This window comes from Gambusia affinis, linkage group LG14 (assembly GCF_019740435.1).
Source record: "Gambusia affinis linkage group LG14, SWU_Gaff_1.0, whole genome shotgun sequence".
NCBI classification, from domain to species: domain Eukaryota; kingdom Metazoa; phylum Chordata; class Actinopteri; order Cyprinodontiformes; family Poeciliidae; genus Gambusia; species Gambusia affinis.
The window spans coordinates 4,231,232-4,254,659 of NC_057881.1; the positions used below are offsets into that span (position 1 = coordinate 4,231,232).

A 23,428-nucleotide genomic window follows, 5' to 3' on the forward strand; every position below is an offset into this window, starting at 1 on the left:
TACTGGTCTTGATCAAATCGGATTACAAAAATTTTATATTTTTGCTAAATTCCTTAATAGTAAGCAAAGTGATATTTTAAAGCTAAGTACCATTTCTTTTTCTTTTTTTATTTCAGCCATCAAAACCAACCAAGCAAAAAGCTTCATTACATTTTTTTATTTAGGTCCCAAAAAAACCATCATAATAACATTATATCAATAATATTAATAAAGAAATAGGAAAAAAAAAAATGGGGAGAAAATATTTAAAAAAAAAATAAAACTTCTGTCCACAGCCTCATTTTTGGGACAGGGAGGAGATCTGATCTTCCAGAGAAACTCTGTAAAGTCCATTTTGGGGGTGAAAAGTGAACAGGACGTGGCTTCAAGCTCGGAGCACGCCGACTCGTTCTGCTGTGCACCAATCAGGAATGTTGACGTGAGGCAGGGCGTGGTTCTTGAGGTTAGAGACAATTTTCAGTCTACTGCTGCGGCATCTGCTGCAAAATGCATCACAAAACAGACGAAGCTTCATTTCAGCTAATTCAGCGTATGTAGCAAACAAAACTAAATTAAACTTCTATCCCGCTACCTGCTGCGTCTGCGTCTGTGTTTCTGGTCCTCGGCTCGCTAGGCGGCTCAGGATGTTTCTCTCAGACATCTGGAGTCGGACAGCAACCGGCGGTATCCGGGCGATGGTTGCTGGGAGGCGGGTCACATCCGCCTTCATGTCACTCAGCAGTTCTTCCAACTGCTTTAGCACTGAAACACAGAATGATCATGATGGCAGTTATAGGAGTTACATGTGTCTGCGTCGACACATTAATATTTATAAAATATAAATCACTTATAAAGCCATAAAAATAAAAAAACTGGTGCCATTTAGTCCTAACTTTGTGGAGAATCGGTTGTACCTTTGTGCAGGACGGCGTTGGCCGGTTTGTTCCCGGACATGGACTCCTTGCTTAGGTGCTGGTGGGACTCGGCCAAACACTCCACCTCGCTGAAGCGGGTGTTCAGGGCCATGGAGGGGTGGGAGGGATCTTCTGACATGTTGAGGTAGGCGGCGCGACGTAGCTGCTCCTCGATCACCAGCGCCTGCTCCAACAGCTGGAAACGAGACGGAAAGTTGCATCTTTTAAAATATTTACAATGTTCCTGTTCTTTGTGATTGATTAAATAACAAAAATACAGATCAATAATGTGATTAAAAAAAGATCAATAGATAGACAAAAGAAGGGGATATATAGAAAGAAAGAGGAGAAGAAAAACAAAAGAATGAATGAAATAAATAGTGAAAAATCAGAAAGAGGGAGGGATCAAAATAAAAGGAAAGAAAGCAAAAGAGTCAAAGAAAATAGCAAACAGAAAAGAGTGAAAGAGCAGAAAAGAGAGTGAAGGAAAGACTACAAAGAAAAGAAAAAACATGAAAGCGCAAAAGAAAGAAAGGGCAAAAAAAATAAGAAGCGAGAAAGACCAAAAGGAAAAGAAGTTACAACTGGATGAAAAATTGATGAATGGAAAAAATGGCGAATGGATGTATGGACAGAATGTACAGATAGAGAAAAAAAAACAGACAGTTGGAAAGATAATGAACCAACATTATGAAACCCAACACTTCGATGGATGGAATTATGAATGACTGATAGAAATTTATAACCCTACATATTTTTTTAGGTATTACATGTGTAAAATATTTGGTACCTTGAACCTTCGGGCTAGGAACTTGTTCTTGATTTCCAGGAAGTTGCCTCTGTTCATCTCCCCTTTGAACGGCTCGTTGAGGATGGCAAACCTCACGTCGTTCTGGATGTCCTGCCAGCGAGCGTAGCCGTGTCTGGAGGGATCAGCGGTCAGGGGAACAAACATCCAACCAGGGCGGCCTCTGATAAAACTACATCAACATAACAGAGTCCAGGATCGTTCCAGTCGGAAAAGGATACTGTATGATTCCGGCCAGCAGCCAGTAATCATGGCGACGGTGCCAGATCTCATTGGTTTTCTTGGTAACCGTGGCGGCGCGCTCCTCGTTCTGCCATAAAGAGTGGAGCTCTAAAGGAAAAGGAGTCATTAGTGATTTGGAACAGACTCCTGAAACTGACCTGACTTCCTGTCTGTGTTCGTACCTGTGAATCCTCCATCTGCGATGTTGAACATGAATCTGGATTTGGCTTTCTTCTTCTCCTCGCTCACGCCGCTGGCGGTGGAAGCTGCTGCCGCCGCCGTAGCCGCACCCTCTTTGCTGCCGTCTCCGTTCTGCAGTTTGGCCGCCTCCTCTGACTTTGGTGCTTCTTTCTCCTCCTTCACATCTTCAAAAGAAAAAAACAAAAAAACAGAAGAGTCACTACCGGACTTCAGATTACAGTTGGCATTTAACAGGTTAAATCTACAAAAGTTACCTTTCTTTTCTTCTGCAGGAGGAGTGGTGTCCATCTTTTCAGTCTTCTCTTCCTTCTTTTCCTCTCCTGTAGGATGAAAACATTAATTAGAACAAACTTTATTAAGATTGCAGCAGAGCTAGCACAAGCAAACAGCTTTCAGAAATATTGCACAAATAAAAGAAAAACATTCTTTGCAAATTTAAGGACAAAAAAAGCCTTGAAAATCTCACCTTTGACTTCAGGTTCCTCAGGTTTGACTTCTGACGGCTCCGTCTTTTCATCTACAGCTGGTTTGTCTTCCTCTACTCCCTCTACGCTCTTTTTCTCTCCCTCTCCCCCATCTTCTTCCTTTTCCTTTGCGCTCTCAGCTTCTCCGTTGCTCGGTTTGTCCGTCTCCATCGGCTCCTCGCCGTTTTTCTTCTCCTGCTTCTCTATAGAGACCTTCTCATCGTCATCCGGGATGGCAATAACCTGTCGGCATCATGGAAAAATCAGTTTCAAGTCACATTTTTCAAACCCCACCTTCTTTTTATTGAATTCTTTACCTTGCTGTTGGCTTTAGCTGGCTCTTTGCCGTTTTTATCTGCCTCGCCCTCTTTCTTTGCGTCTTTCTCTCCTTCCTTTGATGCCTCGTCATTCTTCACCGAGTCATCAGCTAGAAACAGACACTCACGTTACATTCAATTTGTGTTTCTCCACACCCTAAACAGAAACATTTTCACCTCGGAGGCTAATGTGGTACCTGGAGCAGGAGTGTTGGGCTGTGTGTCAGCGGGGGTCCCGGTGGACGGGGTTTTCCCTGGAGAGTCCGGCTGAGCCGCGGCCCTCTTGTTCTCTTCCAGGTCGGCCATCCAGGGCATGGACCACTGACCGTTGACGTGCTCAAACTCCTGGACCTGGAAAGGTAACGAGACGGCACACGGTCAGAGCTTTGCTTGCAATTTACAGGATGGATTTTTCAGTTATTTAATAGGGGAAAAATCCACATAAAGAAATGAAAATACGCAGAGGTGCTGAATGCTCTTTTACTCAAATAGTTAGATTGCTCTGAGCAAACACTGAAGGTTGGATTGGCATGAAATAACATGTCCACTATTAATTTGGTACCACAGACAGTCTGTGGTCACTGCGGGTCACTACTGTAGCTGATGGTGTCAGGGGGTTGTGTTAGGACTCCAGTTTTTCATTTACTTCAACAATAACGTCGTTTCAGATTTTCATTTTTATGCTGATGATCAGCAACCTCATCTGCCACCAATTTCTACTTTTCAAGGTTTACAGACTAAATGAATCTCAACAACATAAAAAATATATATATATCGTGGAAAAAAAAAATTTGCAAACTTTATCACTGTATTGGACTGCAGTGGAAAATACACACATTTTTGTTAGCGCTTAGATGCTTTGAATATTTGTCATGGAGTTTGATCAAAATTAATGTTGTAACTCATATTATTCAAGGTTCTTCATTGAGTTGTTGAAGAAGATGGTTTGCTTAATGGTCTCACCTTAAAAAAAGATTATGTCAATGCACATGCGTTTATTTTTTGGTTTGTTTTGTCTTAGGTTGTGCAGCTGCTTGGACCGTGCTGTAATAAAAATATTATTCTTAATTTGGTCAACTAAAACCAGCTGCTGCGTTGTTGGGGTGAAATATCATGTTAATTACTCCATCAATAATCAAACATCTACAGTTTGTCATAATTTTATAAACAAACAAAAAACACACTTTTTTGCGTATAAGTGACATGACGCCGATGCGTGTGAGGACATGTTGCCGGGACAACCCTTCTCTAGGGACGCCATCTGCGAAAGTCTCAGCTCCGTCTGCTCCGGGTTCACACAGGTGGCGCATGAACAGAGAGACATAAGCCCTGCAGAGGGAGAAAGAACTAAATCTGAGAAAATATCCTTCGATCTTCATGTTCAACAGAAAAAAATGTTACTTACTTGAATTCTTTCTCAGATTTCCCCCGCAGGTCTCGGACCAGCCACTGGGTGGTGAAGGCGTCCTGCGGAGGCATCCCATAACGCATCACTGCGTTCAGGAAGGCCTTCCTCTGCCGAGAATTGAAACCCAACACCTGGAAAGCAGCAGGAGGCTCAGACTTCACTCAGTTGCATTTCATTAGATTTCTAAAACCAGCAGCTGTGTTGCTTTTTAAAATGTTTGTAGGATTCAAACACACCCCGCATGAACACAGCCTAAAGAAGAGAAGCTCACCTCAATGTTGCCTCCAACCCTGGCCAGCAGGGGGGGCAGTGGTTTGTCTTTGTCATTCCTCAGGCCCTTCCTGTTGGGCCTGCGAGAGTTGGCTGCAGAAAAGAAACCAGAGATACTGAAGACTCCACAACCAATCAGCTGAATAATACATCATATTTTCATTTCCTGTAAGTTAGCTTGTTAAGAGATGTGCCTGGAAGAACCTGCATTACAAGTTTTTAACATTTGTGCTAATGGTATCCAAGACATAAAACACATTTATGATTCCTACCCTCTGATCTCTCATCAAAGTCTTCATCCCCTTCCTCAGACGCCACGGAGTAATCCGACTGTCCATCAGACTGGTCGTCCTGCCAATCAGCTTTAAGATAAAAATGACAAAATCATATTTTCAATAAACGAGAGGTCCGTTGAAATGTAACTCAAGCTCAGAGAATTAAATGAAAAAATGTCTACCTCTGTCTTCCTGTGAGCCGTCGTTGTAGTTGACCTGCTTGCGGATGCGTTTGCCTTTGCCCAGGTTGCGGGCCAGATCCTCCTGCTGCTGCTCATAGTGGTGTCGCAGCAGTTTCTCCCAGTAGTCTGGGTCGACGCTCTCCTCCTGCTTGATGATTTCTCGCTGCACTTCCTCCTCCTGAGCACCGCAAAAGTAGGGTAGTAATAAGAAAGTCGGGTTGGACTGAGAAGGTTTCCATGCCGATCCCACAGACTCACCTCTTCCTCCTCGTCTTTGACCACATATTGAGCCACTTTAAAGGAGCTCAGGTATTCATTCATGCTCTGTAACTCCGTGTCATCGGTGGCGTCTTGATTACGGTCGAGAAGTCGCTCGATGGCTTTGTCGTCATAATGGATGATGCTGCTGTCTTCCTCCTTGTTCTCACCTGAGGATAAATGTGTCAACACTGATTGCTCAAGTCAGGATTCCTAAACATGTTTCAAGTCAAAACTCCATGCTTTTCCAAACTCCAGATTGCTCCAGCAGTTAAAAGTTTAAGCTTTAAATATGGAAATGTTACATGATAAAATTCATAGCCAGATACTTGATAAGGTAAATTGCTAGAAAGACTAAGACAGATGAGTGGCTGAAAGAAGTTTCATTCATCCGTCCATAATTACATGTGCAACATCAGAAAACTTTTTTTTAAAAATGCCAGAAAAAGGACACCGACTGGAAGTTTTTTTTTTTTGTTTTTTTTTTTTACAAATCTAAACATGAATTATGTAAGTTTGTGAACAAATTTGGGAATTACAAAAGTTTTCTATGATTTATTTTCCCCAAATCTGGGGAAATCAGATAATTTCCCAGACTTTTTAAAGCTGTCTGCCTGTGACACATCTTTACCTTCTCCGTCGTCCTTGAACAGCTCTTCTGTTCCAAACTTGAGAATGTCGTCCAGCTCCTGTTTAGACATGGAGCCCGTCTTGGATCCCAGACCGGGTCGGACCACCAGGTGAGTCAACATCATCTTCTTCTTGGCCACCTGAAACAAGAAATCCAAAGATGAAGATGTGAAGTTTTTGTAGTTTTACGACTGTAAAGGCTGAAACATTACCTGGCAACTAAAAGATATTAAAATGTGCCAATTACCTGAGTAATCCTCTCCTCCACAGAGGCCTTAGTGACAAATCTGTAGATCATGACCTTTCTGTTCTGACCGATACGATGAGCTCTGCTGAAGGCCTAGGAGCCGACAAAGAGGCTGACATGATTAACCTGATAACCCACGTATTTAGTAAGGAAAGAAGTGACGAGGCTTTACCTGGATGTCATTGTGAGGATTCCAGTCCGAGTCGTAAATGATGACTGTGTCGGCTGTGGCCAGATTGATTCCCAGACCTCCGGCCCTTGTGGACAACAAGAAGGCAAACTGCTGAGCACCGGGAGCTGAGGGACGAAGGAGGAAACAGTAAATACTTGTTCTGTATTTTTTACAATCTGCCTGTGATAAAGAAGCAACAATAACGATTTTTGTAAAGTTTTGATGCAGATTTTAATTTCCCTTTAGGAGCTATGATATAAAACAATAGAAAAATAGTTCAATATTCAATGTGTTCCCATTTATTTTTTCTAGAAAGCTACAAAATAAATCTGACCGTTAAAACGATCGATGGCTTCCTGTCTCATCCCGCCAGTGATTCCTCCGTCAATCCGCTCATATTTGTACCCTTCATTTTCCAAGAAGTCCTCCAACAGGTCCAACATCTTGGTCATCTACAGAAGAACAAGCAACAAATTGTTAAATAGAAAGGACAATTAAACAAACTCAACCTGCAACACTGTCTTTTCTAAAGCTGCTGACCTGCGAGAAAATGAGGACTCTGTGTCCTCCTTCCTTCAGCTTCCTCATCATCTTCTGCAGCAGCATTAGTTTTCCAGATGACTTTGTGAGAGCACTCCCATCATACATCCCGTTGGGCATCTTTGGCGCTTCCTGTTTGGTGTGAGAAATTAAACACAAGATTTTAAAACAAGAAATAATTTAGCTGTGCAACTGAAAACAACAATAAATTCTCATCTAAACTTCATTCAGAGGATCAATTTTCTGCCTCATTCAGTTTTCTTAAATAAATAAGAGTGTTCTGTGGCAAAGATTTGTGAATTTTTTTTAAAAGGAGAGATGATGGTTTCTCCAGCCCATACCATAGCTGCTGCAGGAAAGAGGTAGGGGTGGTTGCAGCACTTTTTCAGGTCCATGACGACGTTCAGCAGAGAAACCTGGTTTCCTCCACCTTTTGTGTTGAGGGCCTCAAAGTTTTTTGTCAAGATAAATTTGTAGTATTTTCTGCAAAAGGGCAAAGAAAAAGTAGACGTCAGGATTCAAGCCCAACTGGACTAGATCATTGTGATTGTAGATTATTACTCCAGACTAACTTCTGCATGGGACTGAGCTCCACCCGGACGATGAGCTCGGTCTTAGAGGGCATGTGCTTGAAGACGTCGGCCTTCAGCCTCCTGAGCATGTGTGGACCCAGCATGTCATGAAGCTTCTTGATCTGATCCTCCTTAGCAATGTCAGCAAACTCTTCCAGAAAGACTTCCAGGTTGCTGCAGATGGAAAAAACATGGATTAAGTTTGTATTTTTTTGTCTTTTCTGGTATTTTTACAGTCTATAAAAAAATATTGGTTTATTTTTTTACATAAAAAACCTTGAGCAGATATTTGTTGATTACTTCATAGATTTATTTTGTAGCCCAGAGTTTGAGTACAAACTCTGCAAGTTTCACCAACCCAAATTTAAGACTTTCAAAGACCATTATGAATGTAATTTAAGACCTATAACACCAGAGAAATGTACAACATTTGTCCAGCTAACTGGCAATACATTTGCACTTACCAGTGATGGTTGTACAAAAGATGGTTAGCTAGCAAGGGAATGTTAGCAGCGAGTCACAGAACACGGTGAAAGTGTCTGCGTGTAACTCAAGACTTTTGTCTGACAGTAAAGTCTTGTGAGAAAAAAAATACATATAATATGAGATTAAGTTGTCTAGCCAATATTTAAGACCTGTGTTTAATGGCCAACTTACTTTTTAAATTTAAGACATTTTAAGGCTTTAATTTACGGTAGATACATTTTTATGCTAGTCAGGCTCTGGAACAAATAACATGGGCATACATGACTAATCTTTTTCGTAAGAATTTTTGTAGATTTTGTTATTTTTGCCAATATTTTTCCCAGGCACATCTGATTCCACTCATTTAGTTACAACTTCAACAGATGTCAGCAATCAGCTTCTTAAATTAAAAAAGTGGCTCAACTTACTTGAACCTCTCAGGTGTGAGGAAGTTAAGAAGATGGAAAAGCTCCTCCAGGTTGTTCTGCAGTGGAGTTCCCGTCAGCAGCAGCTTGTGTTGCAGCGGATAGTTGTTCAAGACCCGGAAAAACTGCAGCAGAGGAAACATGTTTACTACTTACTTAAGATAAAGGTTACAACAAACAATGAAGGACAAAGTGAGCAAGGAATTCCTTGCCCACTATACTATAGTTAGCGCACCTTGGACTGATTGTTTTTCAGTCTGTGTGCCTCGTCTACCACCAGGCAGGCCCAGTCTATAGAGCCTAAGATGGCCATGTCGATGGTGATCAACTCATAGGAAGTCAGCAGGACGTGGAACTTGATGGATGAATCTTTCTGTTGGACCAAACAGGAAACACTTTCATCTTCAACTCAACTTTTAAAGCATCATTTTCATCTTACTCTTCATTTCTGCCCGTTTCCTCTCACCTTCATCCTCGACGCCTTCTTCCCTCCGCGGATGGCATTGTCCTCGAAAGAGAACTCGTTCTCCCTGATGACGGCTCTGCTATCTTTGTCTCCGACGTACGTCACAACGTACATGTCAGGCGCCCACATCTCAAACTCTCTCTCCCAGTTTATGATGGTGGAGAGAGGAGCACTGACCAGGAACGGCCCCTTGGAGTGACCCTGGAAGTAGAGACGACGTTAGCATAACACTTAAGAGTTTTCATTTCAAAACAATCTAGTCTAGCAAAACTTTGATTTAAATGTCACATTAAAAAGTGTTGAAAAAGATAGGTTTGTAATACCACTGCCAAATAAGTCTATTATTCTACAATAACAATACTCAAAAGTGGAAAACATTTAAGACAATCTTGCAGGAGTGAAAGTCAAAGCAAATTCACTGCAGACTGTATTTTCAAAGCAAAATCACTGAATATCCTGCTGAAAATAGTGACTTGTAAAATCTCCATAGACAAAAAAATTAAATGACCTTTTTTAACACAATAAACTCAGTTCAGTGTTTATCACCAGTAAATACATCTCTATAAGCATTTGAATATTTACATACATATTTGCATAATTATGGGTAAAAATGTGAGAGATCGGAGTTTTGCATTAAAGTGGATCTGCCATGCCACAGTTCAACCCTTCAGTGGCTATTATTTTTAAACTCTCAGTCAAAGTCTAAATCCTCCTATTAATGCAGAAAAACAAGTTCATCAGACTTTTTAAACGAATCACATTCAACTGCAGAATGCCTTGTGGCTTCCTTAAAAAGTGCAATCTGACCTCCCAACATTAGGTGGCAGCAGCCACACATGAGAAGCATCTGTTTACTGTTTCAGATTCAAGCGAGTGTCATCAGACTTCACCTGACAAAATGGCCGAAGAGCTCCTGACCAATCAGATTACAGTACTGCCAAACTGGCATTCTGTCAGCAATAACTAATATTGGGGCATTTTCAACTAAATAACTCATACCTTCCATAGAAATCTTGACAAAACCAAAATGTATGACTGTTTTGTCTTCACAAGATTGATAAAAATTTGTTATTTTTTCAACAAATAATTAAAAAAAAAACACATACAGATTAATTTGACATGTAAATCTACATTACTCAGGTTCTCACCTCCTTATAGAGCGAGTAGAGGAAGACTGCGGTTTGGACCGTCTTGCCCAGACCCATCTCATCAGCCAGAATGGTGTCTGTGCCCTGAGCCCAGGAGAACCGCAGCCAGTTGAGACCCTCCAGCTGGTAAGGGTGCAACGTCCCACCAGTGGTGTCCAGGTAATCCGGCTGCCGCTCAAACTTTATGGTCGGCTGCAGACAGAAGCAAGAAATATTTTCAAAAAAAGGAAGGTAAAATGTCTCAAAACATTCAAAAGGATTTATTTAAAAATGTTTCAGTCGCTAACTAGCATACATACATCTATCACCGGGTTCTCGGGGGGTCTCTCTGGCCGCTTCACTCTTCCTTTCACCTTGATCTTCTTCCCTGGTCTTCCATCGTCTCCCATCATCAGTTCTCTGAAATAAAAAGATGTTTACTCGGTTAGAAAGGCCCTTTTTAAGGCTGGTTTAAGTATCAAACGTGACATGAAATGATAATATATTACCTGTGGTTCCAATACTGAACCTTATAGGTGTCAAACTCGGGTACGTCCATGTCCTCGGACTCCCAGGTGGCCTGGTCGTACGCCAGCTCGCGCCATTTGATCAGGTAGTGGACGTTGTTCTTCCTGTCCACACTGGAGAAGAAAATTTGAAGGCTATAATACATAGTTTGGTTGAGGTATTAAACAAAAAATAAAAAAAATTACCTTTATCTATTAAATAAAGCACATTGTGATGGTTGATAAAATACACAAAAACAGAAAAAGTTCTTAGTTTTGATGCATTGATTTGATTACGTAATAAATTCTTTGCTTTCTTTTCTTTAATATTTGACTTATTGATCACCAATTAGAGATAATTAGGGGTTAATTGACTAACTCTGATCTTTGGGTGATTTTTTTGGCACATCCCTACATTAAACTGTGTTGCTCTGACATGCAAGTCCATGTCTTTAATGTTTAGACTGCCAAACCTCAAAAAGCAACTCCAACACTTGAGAGCAACAAGATTAAACCAAGCCTGTGTTTTCACACCAATAACGAAAAGAGAATGAGGGAAATGTGAGTCAATCCCAACTGATGTCATTGTAATATTTAAGAAGATCAGAATTGCATATTTTTAATCTATAAATAAAGTGATCAATAAGCCCAGAACAATTATGCAATAAAAGGATGAGTCAATATCAACAACTCATCTCCTGTTTTGCTTTACTTCAAGGTCTAGTCAGATCACACAAACAGTATTAGTAAAACATAAAAACAGTTAAATGTTATTATTCACGCAGGACAAGGCAGTCTGCATCTGTGTTAAAAGGCAACATTAACTGAGTGCAAGTCAATGCAGTAATTCAATAAGTTTCCCAATGCGAGGCAACCTTTCTACAGCAAGTGATGGTCAGACATTGATCCTAAAGGTCTGAAAGTTTAAACTAAAGATTAGTATTTTTAAAATCCACTGAGGATATGAAGAGCCTCACTCATGAGGACATAAACAAGTCCTATTAAACATTGTCTATTATTTAGATCATTAGAAATAATAATAAAAAAAACATTTCCAATAAAAAATACTCTCAGAATATAGTTGTGTCTGTATTGACTAGTCCTGCTTGTGACATTTAGAGGAAAAAAATTAAACTTGCGATTTACAGAGAAATTGGCTGGAATTCTACACTTGATTGGCTCTGATTGGTTGATGTGTCATAAAATGTCTGTTTATTCAATCTCTCATAAATACATGGGCCAGTTATGTCTAAAAGTTCTCATCACAAGAAAAAATCTAAATTAAAGGACTAAATTAAGATAAAATAATACACAACAGCATTTTGAGTGAGTGAAGCCAATAATTATACATTATTATATCGCCAGTCAAAAGTCACTTAACTTGAATTAGGAGCATTTTAGAATAATGTTCCTTCTTCAGATTAAGAAGCTCAGACATTGTGTGAACTCTGACCTGTGGTTCAGGATGCGGTGGATCATCAGCCACTCAAACTTGATCCCGTAGCGAAGGTATTTCTCCTCCAGGTGAGTGTACATGGGATCCTTGTGCTTCCTCTTCAGGCATTTGTCCTCCTCTCCTTCGCCGAAGTCGATGGGCGGCGGCTCGTCCATGTCGTTTTTTCTCTGGTAGTTCCTGAACATCACTTGGCAGTGCATTTCCAACTGATATGGAACATAAACGGTCACCAAAGACGTTCAGAGATGAAAAATGCATCCTCATCTTGTACACACCTGGAGCTCCGTGACCCAAGAGCAATGCCAGTAAGACATGTTGGACCATTTGGCGAAAAACTCCCGCTCGGACCGCCCGGCCAGAGGGGCGGGGTCTGGGGCTTCGGCCGGGAGATCTGGAGGGCGTGGCACAGGCGTAGGAGGAGGCGGATCTCCCCACCGCCATGTTAGGATCTTCTGAACCTTCCCCTTCAAGGGCGGACACTGAGAATGACAAAAAATGTGAAAGTTATCATGAAGATTTTAGCAATGTCCAAAAAACCAACATACTGACCTCTACATGAATCTATATGCATTTTGCATTTAAAAAAAAAAATAAATCTTTCTTTGTAAAATTTGTTCTACCAAGAATTCATTAAGAATCTTGTAAAAAGATCTATTTTTGCTGTCCAGTTATTAATAGGTTAATCCAAAAAACAAACAAATGTGAAGTCGAGCAGAGAGGCCTGAGTATTTTGTTAACTGCAGATGTATCCTTTGCTACAAATGAGCAAGAGTTCCTTAAAGGAATGCTATGCTGTTGTATTTTAGGCAAAAAAATAATAATTTTCTCACTTAAAAAAAAGGAATTGGATTGTTTATTTTTATTTTTAATTCATCTCTCATATATAAAAAACAGCTTATGTGGTTAAATGAAAAAATCTGCACAATGTACCAATTCTTTCATCCGATTATTCAATCAATTGTAAGAACAACGTCCCACTCACTGTGCACCGGGGGCAGATCCACTCCCCATTGGGAATCTCGGGCAGCGGCGGGTTCAGGCAGTGGATGTGGTACGACGACGGACACGAGTCGCAGCAGAGGAGCTCGCCTCCGTCTTTGCAAACCCGGCAGAACTCCATGTGATGGTCGTCCTCCTCCATCTCACCCGTCTCGCCGTTGTCCTCCTCTCCCTCTGAGGCTTCCTCTCTGGCTTCCCACTGGATGCCCTCCTTCTCCTATCGTTCAGAACAAAAAAATCTGAATGAGTTCTGTCCAAATGCATTAAATTGTTTTAGCAGCAGATGAGCTTACGCAGTGCGGGCAGCTCCAGGTGCCCTCAGGGGCCTTCTCCATGTCAGGGTCCAGACACACCATGTGGTATGCTCTGGGGCAAGTGTCACACAGGATGATCTCCCCTCCCTGCTGGCAAACCTCACAGTAGTCCTGATGGTCCGTCTCGTATCCATCGCCATCTTCCGTTTCTGATGGTGGGAAAAACATTTTATACTGTGCTGTAATCCAGTCATGTCTGCATTTTGTCACATCACAACCACAAACATCAGTTTATATTATAGACCAACTTTAGTGGTCTATGTGTGCAGACTCCTTTACTCTAATACCCTTAAATAAAGCCAGAAAAACAAGTAAGTAAATATATTATTTGGCCAGATGGGAGCAAAATGTTACTTTCTGGTGGAAAATGCCAACTGTGAGCCATAGCGTTGGCAGCATTATGCTGATAGATGGAGATGCAGAGTAATTCTGGGGGAAAAAAAATCCTGCAGAAGATTTGGGACTGAAGCAGAGTGTCAGTCTCAGCTGGACGATTCATGAAGTCTTTTAGATAAAGCTAATTCAAGTGTTAGAAAGGTCCCAGTCAATAACTATGTACAAGACTTGAAGTTTGATGTTTACATACTTTTCATCTAATCTGACCAAGCACAAGCAATTCACCAACAGTGGAATAAAAGTGTTTATCTCCACCAACTTCTGGAGCTAAAAAATATGGTTAAACAAACTATTGTATCATGAGGTCTGGATACAAAAGCATGCCACACTTTACAATATTTTTTTTGGTTGCAAGATATATTTGAAAACCCTCCATGCTATTCCTTCCGCATCACAATAATGCAGAAATTTGTGTTGGTCACAAAATCACACTAAAACAGACTGAGGTCCTGGTTCCAATGCTCTACTTCTAATTTTTGTTGTCAAAAGAAAACCAAAGAAATGAGTAACTTCTTCCTCCATACTCAACGACTGACAAGGAAAGTTATCATCAACAAAACACAAATCTATTTCCATGTAATTCCTTAACCAGAATCTTCATTGAAAACTTCTTTCAGGTATACTCCAAACACAAGTAGCTTTAATTACAAACACTTTGAATCTAGTTCTGTGGAATCAAAATCTCAGCTGAAGTGAGAAGGGTTTCCACCCTGAAGCCACTATGTCACAGTTCGGAGTCTGACCTCGATGTGAATACACCCGTAACGTCTTTCGATTGCTGCTTCGATCTTGTGACAGCAGCAACAGAAGAGGCCTCGGCGGGCGACAACCCAGAAGATGTTGTACTTCTAAATATACCCGTACTCCACTGACTCAGCCACGATGACTAATGTGTTCATCTGCACAGCTCGTTTTTCTCAGCTCCGCACTCGCTCTCAAAGCTTTCCCTGAACCACTTATCATCTCCCTCTGCAAAGGAGCCATTAACCAGCTGGTTTAGATACAGTTAATAATCCACTTTTTAAAAACATATACAGTAGAGCTGGGCGATAAATCAATTTTAATTTTTGTTTTTTGATTATTTAATTTTTGGAAAATCTGTTTTTCCCCCACCAATGCAGTCCTTGGGTTTCCGTAGTTCTGAGTGATGTCAGCACGCCCAGGGCGGCCATCTCATTTGACATGCTTTTTTTTTTTGCAGCTACTATTTATTCAGACTTTGAAGTCAAGTCAACTGTATGACAAAATATAAAGCTTTTTATGAGAATAAAGTCTTTATGTTAAGAATAAAGTCATAGCATTAGGAGAGACATACATCACAAAACAGTCAAAATGAGAATAATGTCCTAATTTAACCAGAGTAAGGTCGTAATATTAGGAAATTGAAGTAGTAATTTTAGAAGAATTTCAATACGAAAAACAATTATCCAAGCTTTTTTCTCATAATATTTAGTTGTTCTGGTACAACTGCATCTTTATTCTGATAATGTTATGACTACTCCCTTGTAATTAAACAAATTCTTGTGGTGCAGCTTTAGCACTCTGTTGTACAACTCATAATACTTATTATTGAAAAAAAGTTACTTTTTGAAAATATGTTGTCATTTTTATTTTAGAAATGAAAACAAGAAAAAACAAAATAAAAAAATCGGATGTGTTAAATTTTTTTTGATTTTATTTATGTTTGAAACCATATCGCCCAGCTCTAATATGCAGAAATGATTGACAAAGATGGGGGGAAAATCTCAGAAATACCCTTCTTCCTCTTGGGTTTGTTCTTGGAGAGCTTCTTCTTGCTGCGGCTGCTGCGGCTGTTTGAACCCTCTGAGATGGAGACGCTGTTGATGCTGCCATTCTCAAAGTCGCTCTCGACATCAGGCTCGTCCTCCTCACTCTGCGCACACCAGAAACAAACGTTAAACACTCAGCTTCATTAGGAGACTGTCCATACAAGCACCGCATGAGCAGAGCATCAGGAAAGACGTACCGACGAGCGCTTCCTCTTGCTGTTGAAGCCTCCCAGCTTGATTTTCAAAGGAGCGACCTTCTTCGTCTTGGCATTGTTATTCTTCTTCTCTTGTGGCTTTGGTGCTGGTTTGGATTTCTTGCGGGCGTTGGGACCTGCAAAGCCAACAAACAGACAAATCCGTCACCCAGAGTAATGAGACAGCCGTTTCCCTCGCCGCTGTCCAGGCAGCACTACCTTTGCCCTCCTTGGTTTTGGCTTTGCGGAGAGGCGGTGCCGGCGTCTGCAGAGGCTCGGCCGGGGCCGCCGGGGGCTCGGCTGCAGGTGTGACCTCTGCCACCATGGTCTCTACAGCAGCTGGTATGTTAGCGGTAGCCAGCGCAGCATTCGCAGCTGCTGCTCCTCTCAGAGGGTTGTTTGTGCTGAATTCTCGCCACTTTGCCCCCAAAACCATCATCATCTTGGACACGGCAATCTTGGGATTCTTGGCTGCAATGAGTGGCCTGTAGAGGAGGAAAACTGAGTCTTAGCACCAAAAGTGTGCAAAAAAAGAACAGTCACAGAGGAAACATGGGATGTTTCTGTGAAAAAACATTTCCAAATAATTCATGCACATGTGAGGTCTTCCAGAGCAACTGGTTCAGTATTATGGGCAAACTAAGGCCGGAACAGACCTGACAAACTGGCTGAAGGCCTTGTAGTTGGTCAGGGATCTGTAATCTTCCTCGGTGAACACATGGTCAATGTCCTCCATTCCCCAGTCATCCAGCAGCTGAGATGATGACTTTGGCTCCTGCAGTAAATAATAAACAATAATTAAAAAACAAGTCTGATGCACAAGTGAAAAATGTTGAATTCAGCAAAATTATTTAATTTATTTTGACTAAAAGTTGTAATGCAGTTATATTTTTACTAAAAATTTATGTCCAATATGAAAAGTTATAAAACTGCTGTACAAGCAATCTTGCTGTACTTAGAAGACGACAGATCTGATGAAAACTTTAAAAACCAAAGTATTTGTGCACCACAAAATCCAGCTTTTACATCTTCATTTTCTATCACCAGGAGTCTCTTCCTGCAAAGTTTGAGACCTTATTTTACCTCAAGTGGTATAAAAATATTATGCTTCATATGGCTTGTGTTGCATGTAAAATAATAGGGCCTTTTTGCAACGACCAAATCTGCTCCACCGGAGCCAATTTGCATGCAAGAGAGTTACAAGTGGCGAAGTGAAGAGCCTCTAAAATTAGCATCCAGCAAGCAAGCAAACACTTTAATAATTGACACAGAACGCCATGTTTTTCAGCCCAATTGCACTAAATTGCTTAGCAATATATGCACCATTTTAGAAACTAATGATTTGGTGGTAATCTGGAACACTCTGTTTTTCACTGTCTGTTTAAAAAATGCATGTGCATGCATATAGTGCATATTAGGTGCAGATATAGATGCACCAATCAATCAACCAGAGATCATCGGCCAATTTTCTATGATGGGTTCTGATGAGTAAGCCGCAGAACAAATATTGATCTCTGCGGCCCCCTCATTCAATAAATGTTTAAAAACCATGAGCTCCCACCATTTTCAATCTAACTGGGATAAAGGGCTCTGAAAATAAAATCCAAATCAGAAGATCAGATGGAAGGAAAGAAAAGTTTGATAATTTCTAGTCCAAATCAAACTAAAATTCTTGACAAACTAGAATACATGAGGAAGTAACAGAAAGTTGAACTACAACACAAAGTAAATAATACTTGTATCAGTTATACAGACAAGTAGAAAACTGCTATATCTTGAACACAAGTTAAAATGAATGCCTGCAAATGAAGTGAAAACAGAAAAACAAAAATACAATATTAAGTCCTTTTCTCCACTAAACATTCCACCACATCGCATCCTTCACAAATATCACAAATTGCCTTGATGGAACCTGAACAGTTCTTTTTAATGTTGATAAATAGACTTTTTTTTTTTTTTTTTTCGCTCATTGGAGTCTCCCTGAAATTTAATGGATGAAGAACAAAGAGATTCATCTCAGGCAGCACAAGTAGCAGATAAAGATTAAGATAATGCACTGCACGTTCCACCCCCAGCTGCCTTTGATCAAGGCTGCCTGTGCAGCCCTCAGTCTTGTACGGCGGGGCTGCGGCGCGGAACGAGGGCGGCTCTACTACGCAATCAAAATGTGTTCATCTAACCAAAAAAAAAAAAAAGGGTCAAGAATGTATGGTAGTGCTAAAGCTAGGGTTGCCATGGTAACAGCACATTATATCATATGTATATCTCACAGAGCAACACTAGACGTACACAGACACACACACACTTACACCCCCCTCCCCACCATTTCCACCTCCTCCTTTTGCATAACTGTCATTAACAAGAAGGCCCCCTATTGGCCGCCAGGTTCTAAATCCACCAGACTGTTCTTTGTTCAAGCGTCGCTCATTTTCACGTGTGTTTGTCACACCGCAGGACTCCATTACAGGTACGCAGGCAGAAGGTGCTCATCATGGAACCCGCAGAGGGCAGGTAGAACAACTATTCACCAACAGAAGACCACCTCTTAGAAACACAGATGCATGACACTTCTAGTTCTTACAAAGAAAATACATCAATTAAGAAAAACAAAACAAAACAAAAAAAAACAACAATCTACTACAGACATAGATAAATGATTAGGTTCACCTCGACTTATATCAGTGCATACTGTGAAAGAAGTGTGCCAGTAGCTGGGGCATGTTTTAAATGATCACAGCTTTGATGGAAACTCGTTTAAAGAAAATGTCTGTAATTTATCACCATGTGGTAAATTTTCCTTTGCCCAGGACTGGATAAAGAACAACTGATTATGACGCAAATAAGCTTAAGAAGGGATCAGAAACACTGTGCCATGAGAAAGTGTTTCCCCTCTTCCAGATTTCTTCCTTTTTTGCCTTTTGTCACACTTAGATATTTCATAAAATCAAAAATCTATTTAATATCAGCCATAGATGAGTAAATACAAAACAGCACAAAAACAGAACCGACCATATTTTGCATAACAACATAACTCCTCCCTCTCTAAATCATGAATTAATCTTCATTATTCACACTTTTTCCTTCACAAGCCACACCCAATGCTGATAACTGCCTAACTGGTAGAATCATGAAATTCCATAAAGAGAATTTCATCTGACATTTATAGGACATTACAGGGTCCCTACCACTCCCTCTAGGCTTTGGTATAACAGGCATTACAATTATTAAATTAGATTTGGGCATCAAGGGCAGGAATCAACATAATTAACCTAATATATTCTTGATAGGAAGAGTGTGAATACCTAACACGAATACCTAACACTTGAAATATAGTAGTCTTTTGGATTTGCGATGATGACTGAGATTAAACTAGAAACAGTTTCAAAGATATTTCCAAGGCTTTGTGAGACCAGCAAACTACATTCTCCAAATAGGAAAAAAAAGTAAAGGAACAGCAGTGAACCTTCCCAGGAGCGGCCAGCCTACAAAATCAGTCCAGGAGTGAATCAAAACAAAAAAAAATTACAACATCTGAAGCACTGCATACCACGTTTTCTTTAGTCAAGGTCAGTGGTCATGATTATACAAAAAGAAAGGCTGTGCAGACATTGCAACTTCATGTTACTGTTGGTCAAAAAGATCCCAGAAACCTGTTTTACACTCACCAAAAAAATCTTTATCATTCCTGAGACTTTTGGAAAAATATCCTGAGACAACTGAAGTGTCCAGCGGTATCTGGCGTAAAACTAACAGCATTTCAGAAAACTGACAGCTTTCCAGCAGTTAAACATGGCGGTGATAATTTGATGGTTCTGAAGTAGCAGGGCACTTCAGGACATAAATTTCTCTACTCTACCAGAAAAGCAGAGGTTACACTGAAGGACAACAATACTTAGGCTATGTTTTATGTGATATTAAAATTTATTTAATGAGTTGAAACAGTTAAGTGTTACACTTTTTCTCAGCAATGTGCTTCCTGGTCATTCTTGAAACATGCATTTGTTTTTAAATCTACTTGAAATACCAAAGTTGTTCCTTACCGAGTCATCATCGTCATCGTCGTCATCCTCCTCTGGCTCTGGTTCTTTCCTTTTGGAACTCCTTTCGGGCACACTGTTCCTCTTCTTCTCTTTGCCACTGCTGGCTTTCTTCTTCTTCTTGCGTCCTGGAGTGTAGTCGCTGCCCTCGCTCTCGGAGCGCTGGGCCGAGCCCGTATCCTCTACGTCTTCCACTCCACCCATGTCCATGGGCTCTGGGGAGCTGATCGTCAACTCCTGGGACAAGAAGGAAACAAACAGGGCTCAGCAAATCCAAGAAAATACATGGCGTCAACAACCTCACAGTAAAATGTAACTGCGTTTCTGTGGCTGCTTACCTCTCTGCGCGACCGCCTCTTGCTGCCCTTGCCCTCCCGGCTCTTCTTGGCCTTTTTCTTCTTCTTCTTCACCTTCGGAGACTCATTCTCCGAAATCTCCTCTTCCTCATCATCTGCAAATCAGGCCAGCGGACACACGCCACCGTTAGGATGCATGCCCACAAACAGCGTGTCAGCACATTCAGGCTCTGTGATCGTTATTTAACAGTTGGCTCTGAAGATAGAATGCATATCTGTGAACCATCTGATGAAAACCGTGCACAAGTTAGATGTAACTGCTTACTGAAATAACCAGTATGGTGGTAAATGGCAGTTTTTATTTTGTGGAGAGAAAATACAAGTAGGTGTAAAAGGTAAACTGTTACATGTAAGCAATTAACTGCATTTGAATGAACCTTATTGGGGAAAAAATTTCTAATCTTCTAATGGCTGTAATTAGCTGCTTTGGAGAAAGTTTCCACTCAGGAAATTCCAGTTTATCTATTTAACCACGAAAGCAAATTACCGTAGTATGAACAAATGAATTTACAGCAGGTAATTCAGAAGATAAACTAGCACTCTAAGTCAATGTCCTCTTTTCAAAGTCCTTAAAGAGTGGAAAAAAAGCAAAACACTAATCCACATTAAATTAACCATTATGATGCATTTACAGGTCGAACAACATATGATCTTAATGATGCAAAGAGCTTATTAATGTAATTTGCAGTCATTTTAAAATAAAAGAAAAGCTGCTGTTATTTTTTGGATCAATGGAATTCAAGGCCTGATATATGACTCCTGATATTTGCTCAACAACATCTGGCTGCAAATAGACTAATGCATAAAGTTTAAAAGATACATACTTTAAAAAAAAACACTTTTTGAATGTCTTCTATTTTAGGAAAATTCAAGCACTTTAGATGTTTAAGTATTACCCAACATTCAGTAACCTAAACAATTGACCCCAAAACTGATTACAAAAGTTACATATTAACTCACCAACCCGTTTTCTATATTTACTTAATCCTACAGAGGATCGTAGGGGTGCAGAAATTTACACCTCAGTGCAATTTACAATCACAGATTTACTAAGCATGACTTTAGCTGGTGGAAGGACACCACACTGCCTAGAGAAAACAATGCATGGGAAGAACATAAGAGGCAACAGAGATTTAGAAGAAGTGTGTTACAACAACTTAAAGAATTTGAGTTTTAAAATATTGACTGCTATCGTAGAGTACTGTTGACTTATTATTTCTGTGAATAATATCTACCAGGGGAAGGCTGATAACCTATGATATTTCCAAAAAATTTGAAAATGAACCAGTCCAGACTGGAATCAGAGCCTCCATAACTGGAGATAAGATATTTCTAAAATACTTCCAAAATATTTCTAGAAATACTATACAAATAATTAAATTTGTGAGATTCTACCATGGTGTGACCTCAGGTTGGAACAAGAAATTTTTCATTATTGTCACAACTTTATAACTGCATCAAAACTATAAACTAACTATTTTGGGATCAGTTTGATGGCATTTTATTAGAAACATTAGTTTTAATGCCTGTATGTGGATAAAACTAGTTGTCCGAGTACACATCCATCCTTCTTATACAGCATAGCATTAAAATAACAAAATTGATTAAAACCAAAATCTACAAGTCAGACTCCAAGGAAAAAATGGAAATCGGTACAGGTAGGGAAAAGTCTAATCGGTGCGTCCCTACCTGCCAGAGACCAATCAGATGCCTTGAATTTCTCTACTACTACTACAGAACTCTTTCTTACAAGCAAGAATATAAACACACATGATTTATTTCCGCATTAATTTTAGTTTCATAATCCACTATCAAATGATTTCATAATAAAACCGCTGAATGGAGAACAATCGTGTTGTTTACTTCACCAGTTGAAGCTAATCTAAGAGACTATTTGTTCTCCAAGGTTCCGCTGTGTATGCTGCTGGCTGCTCGCTGAAATCCAGTCGTAAACAACACTCGGCACAATTTAAATAAGCAAAGTATAAGATAGATCGAGTAATTTGTGTTTAATATATGGAAAAAGTGGATTTATGTCTGTTATTATTCGTACTTTTCCTTCCACAGTCAAACTGAAGGCGCCGGCTTCGAGGAGGGGAGCGATACCGAACGTCATCCACCAGCTTCCAAGCTAACTGGCTGCCTCCATCTTGTCATCGACACGTAAAAAATACCGGTAGCTGGCTAATGTTAGGCCCCGGGAACATGCCGGTTTTTCAGCGTGACAGCATAACAGTGCATCTATCAGCTTTACAACCTCCGACTGCGGTTGGGGTAAAACAATTTGAGTTCTTTAAAACATGTTTGTCTCCGTTTACTAATGGAAGCTACGCAGTAATTAGCCGAATGAACGAGCTAGCGCTAAGCTAACGCAGCATGATTGATGCGAACGTCAAAAACACACAAGCAGCGTGAACATTAGCGGCTAACAAATGAGCCTCATCTTACCTTGCATTAGGCGGTCGTCGGCGGCTCCATAATCGTCTCTGTCATCTTCACTTCCAGACATAGCGGAGAGCAGGAAACTTTCTTCTATTGAGTTAGCCAATAGTTTAGCTAACTAAATGAAAGTTATTGTTGGTGGATAATCCAGAGTTCGGACCCAGTGTGAAGTATGTCCAAATCGTAACCGGGCCAGGTTTAACAGGGCAGAAAATAAGAGCATAAAAGAAAGCGGAAGTAAAATATCAGGACCAACAAGCACCCGGTAAAACATAGAAGGACATCAACACTCAGCACATGGGACAATAAACCCAACTTTATCAGCCTGCGAAGTTCACATATTTCTATCTCCTCCTTTCACTCCATCTCTGCGTTCAGTTTACACTGTGGTTACTATCCGTCCCATTAGCATGCGTGCTAGCCGGAGCTGAACTGGTTGGTCAGATTTAAGACTCGAAACAGAACCGATCCGCTTCGCATACTGATATTTATCCAGAAAATTCCCTTGTGTGACAACCTAAGCCTACTTCACCCTCAATCAAGTCAATTCATAGACCCAGAAACTGACATACTCACAACTTCAAGCTTCCAATAAACAGTAACTCCACGCTCAGTTTGCAACTGATTGACCACTTGGATGCTTTTTTTATTCCAGATGGTAGCGGTGTATATATAATTTAAATATATTTCCGTATTTTTGGTGGCAGCGTGTGCGCACGACGCTGTCTCCTCTTTCTCTTCCTCGCGCGCACACACACAAAGAGATCAGGGGGCAGGCATCCCATAATATTCCCCGCACACACATGCACACTCATACATATACGCGCACATTTCACTCACCCCTCCCCCACTCTGCATAGTTACCTTGCAACGTACAGACCATAATAGTCAACTCACCCCCTCCCTCTTCTACAGTCTCTTCCCCATTCCTCTATGCACATCACCCCCCCCACACACGCACACCTCCACCCCTCTTAGCAACCACGATCACTATGG

The 23,428-nt window shown here is 40.6% G+C and overlaps 1 protein-coding gene across 3 annotated transcripts; it reads right to left on the reverse strand.

Moving 5' to 3' along the window:
- Window positions 1-142: 142 nt before the first annotated feature.
- Window positions 143-23,219, reverse strand: chd4a (chromodomain helicase DNA binding protein 4a). 3 transcript variants are annotated; one of them, XM_044138214.1, is made up of 41 exons: window positions 23,009-23,219; window positions 22,439-22,546; window positions 19,973-20,085; window positions 19,638-19,871; window positions 16,254-16,372; window positions 15,817-16,082; window positions 15,601-15,734; window positions 15,369-15,507; window positions 13,197-13,366; window positions 12,887-13,120; window positions 12,180-12,383; window positions 11,902-12,110; window positions 10,452-10,583; window positions 10,263-10,362; window positions 9,964-10,155; window positions 8,816-9,016; window positions 8,585-8,722; window positions 8,353-8,474; window positions 7,460-7,633; window positions 7,229-7,370; window positions 6,888-7,019; window positions 6,682-6,799; window positions 6,348-6,472; window positions 6,176-6,268; window positions 5,930-6,068; window positions 5,299-5,468; window positions 5,041-5,218; window positions 4,856-4,945; window positions 4,585-4,676; window positions 4,311-4,444; window positions 4,090-4,234; window positions 3,103-3,256; window positions 2,906-3,015; window positions 2,591-2,831; window positions 2,379-2,444; window positions 2,106-2,288; window positions 1,923-2,031; window positions 1,684-1,816; window positions 894-1,089; window positions 572-741; window positions 143-479 (listed from the first exon to the last, which is right to left on the reverse strand). In XM_044138214.1, the coding sequence occupies exons 2-41, from the start codon at window positions 22,497-22,499 to the stop codon at window positions 462-464; spliced, it is 5,880 nt and encodes a 1,959-aa protein (XP_043994149.1). In that variant the 5' UTR covers window positions 22,500-22,546; window positions 23,009-23,219; the 3' UTR covers window positions 143-461. The 3 variants fall into 3 exon arrangements, with proteins under 3 accessions (XP_043994149.1, XP_043994150.1, XP_043994148.1); XM_044138215.1 differs by having other exon boundaries at window positions 143-476; window positions 22,439-22,550; XM_044138213.1 differs by having other exon boundaries at window positions 22,439-22,550.
- Window positions 23,220-23,428: the final 209 nt, after the last annotated feature.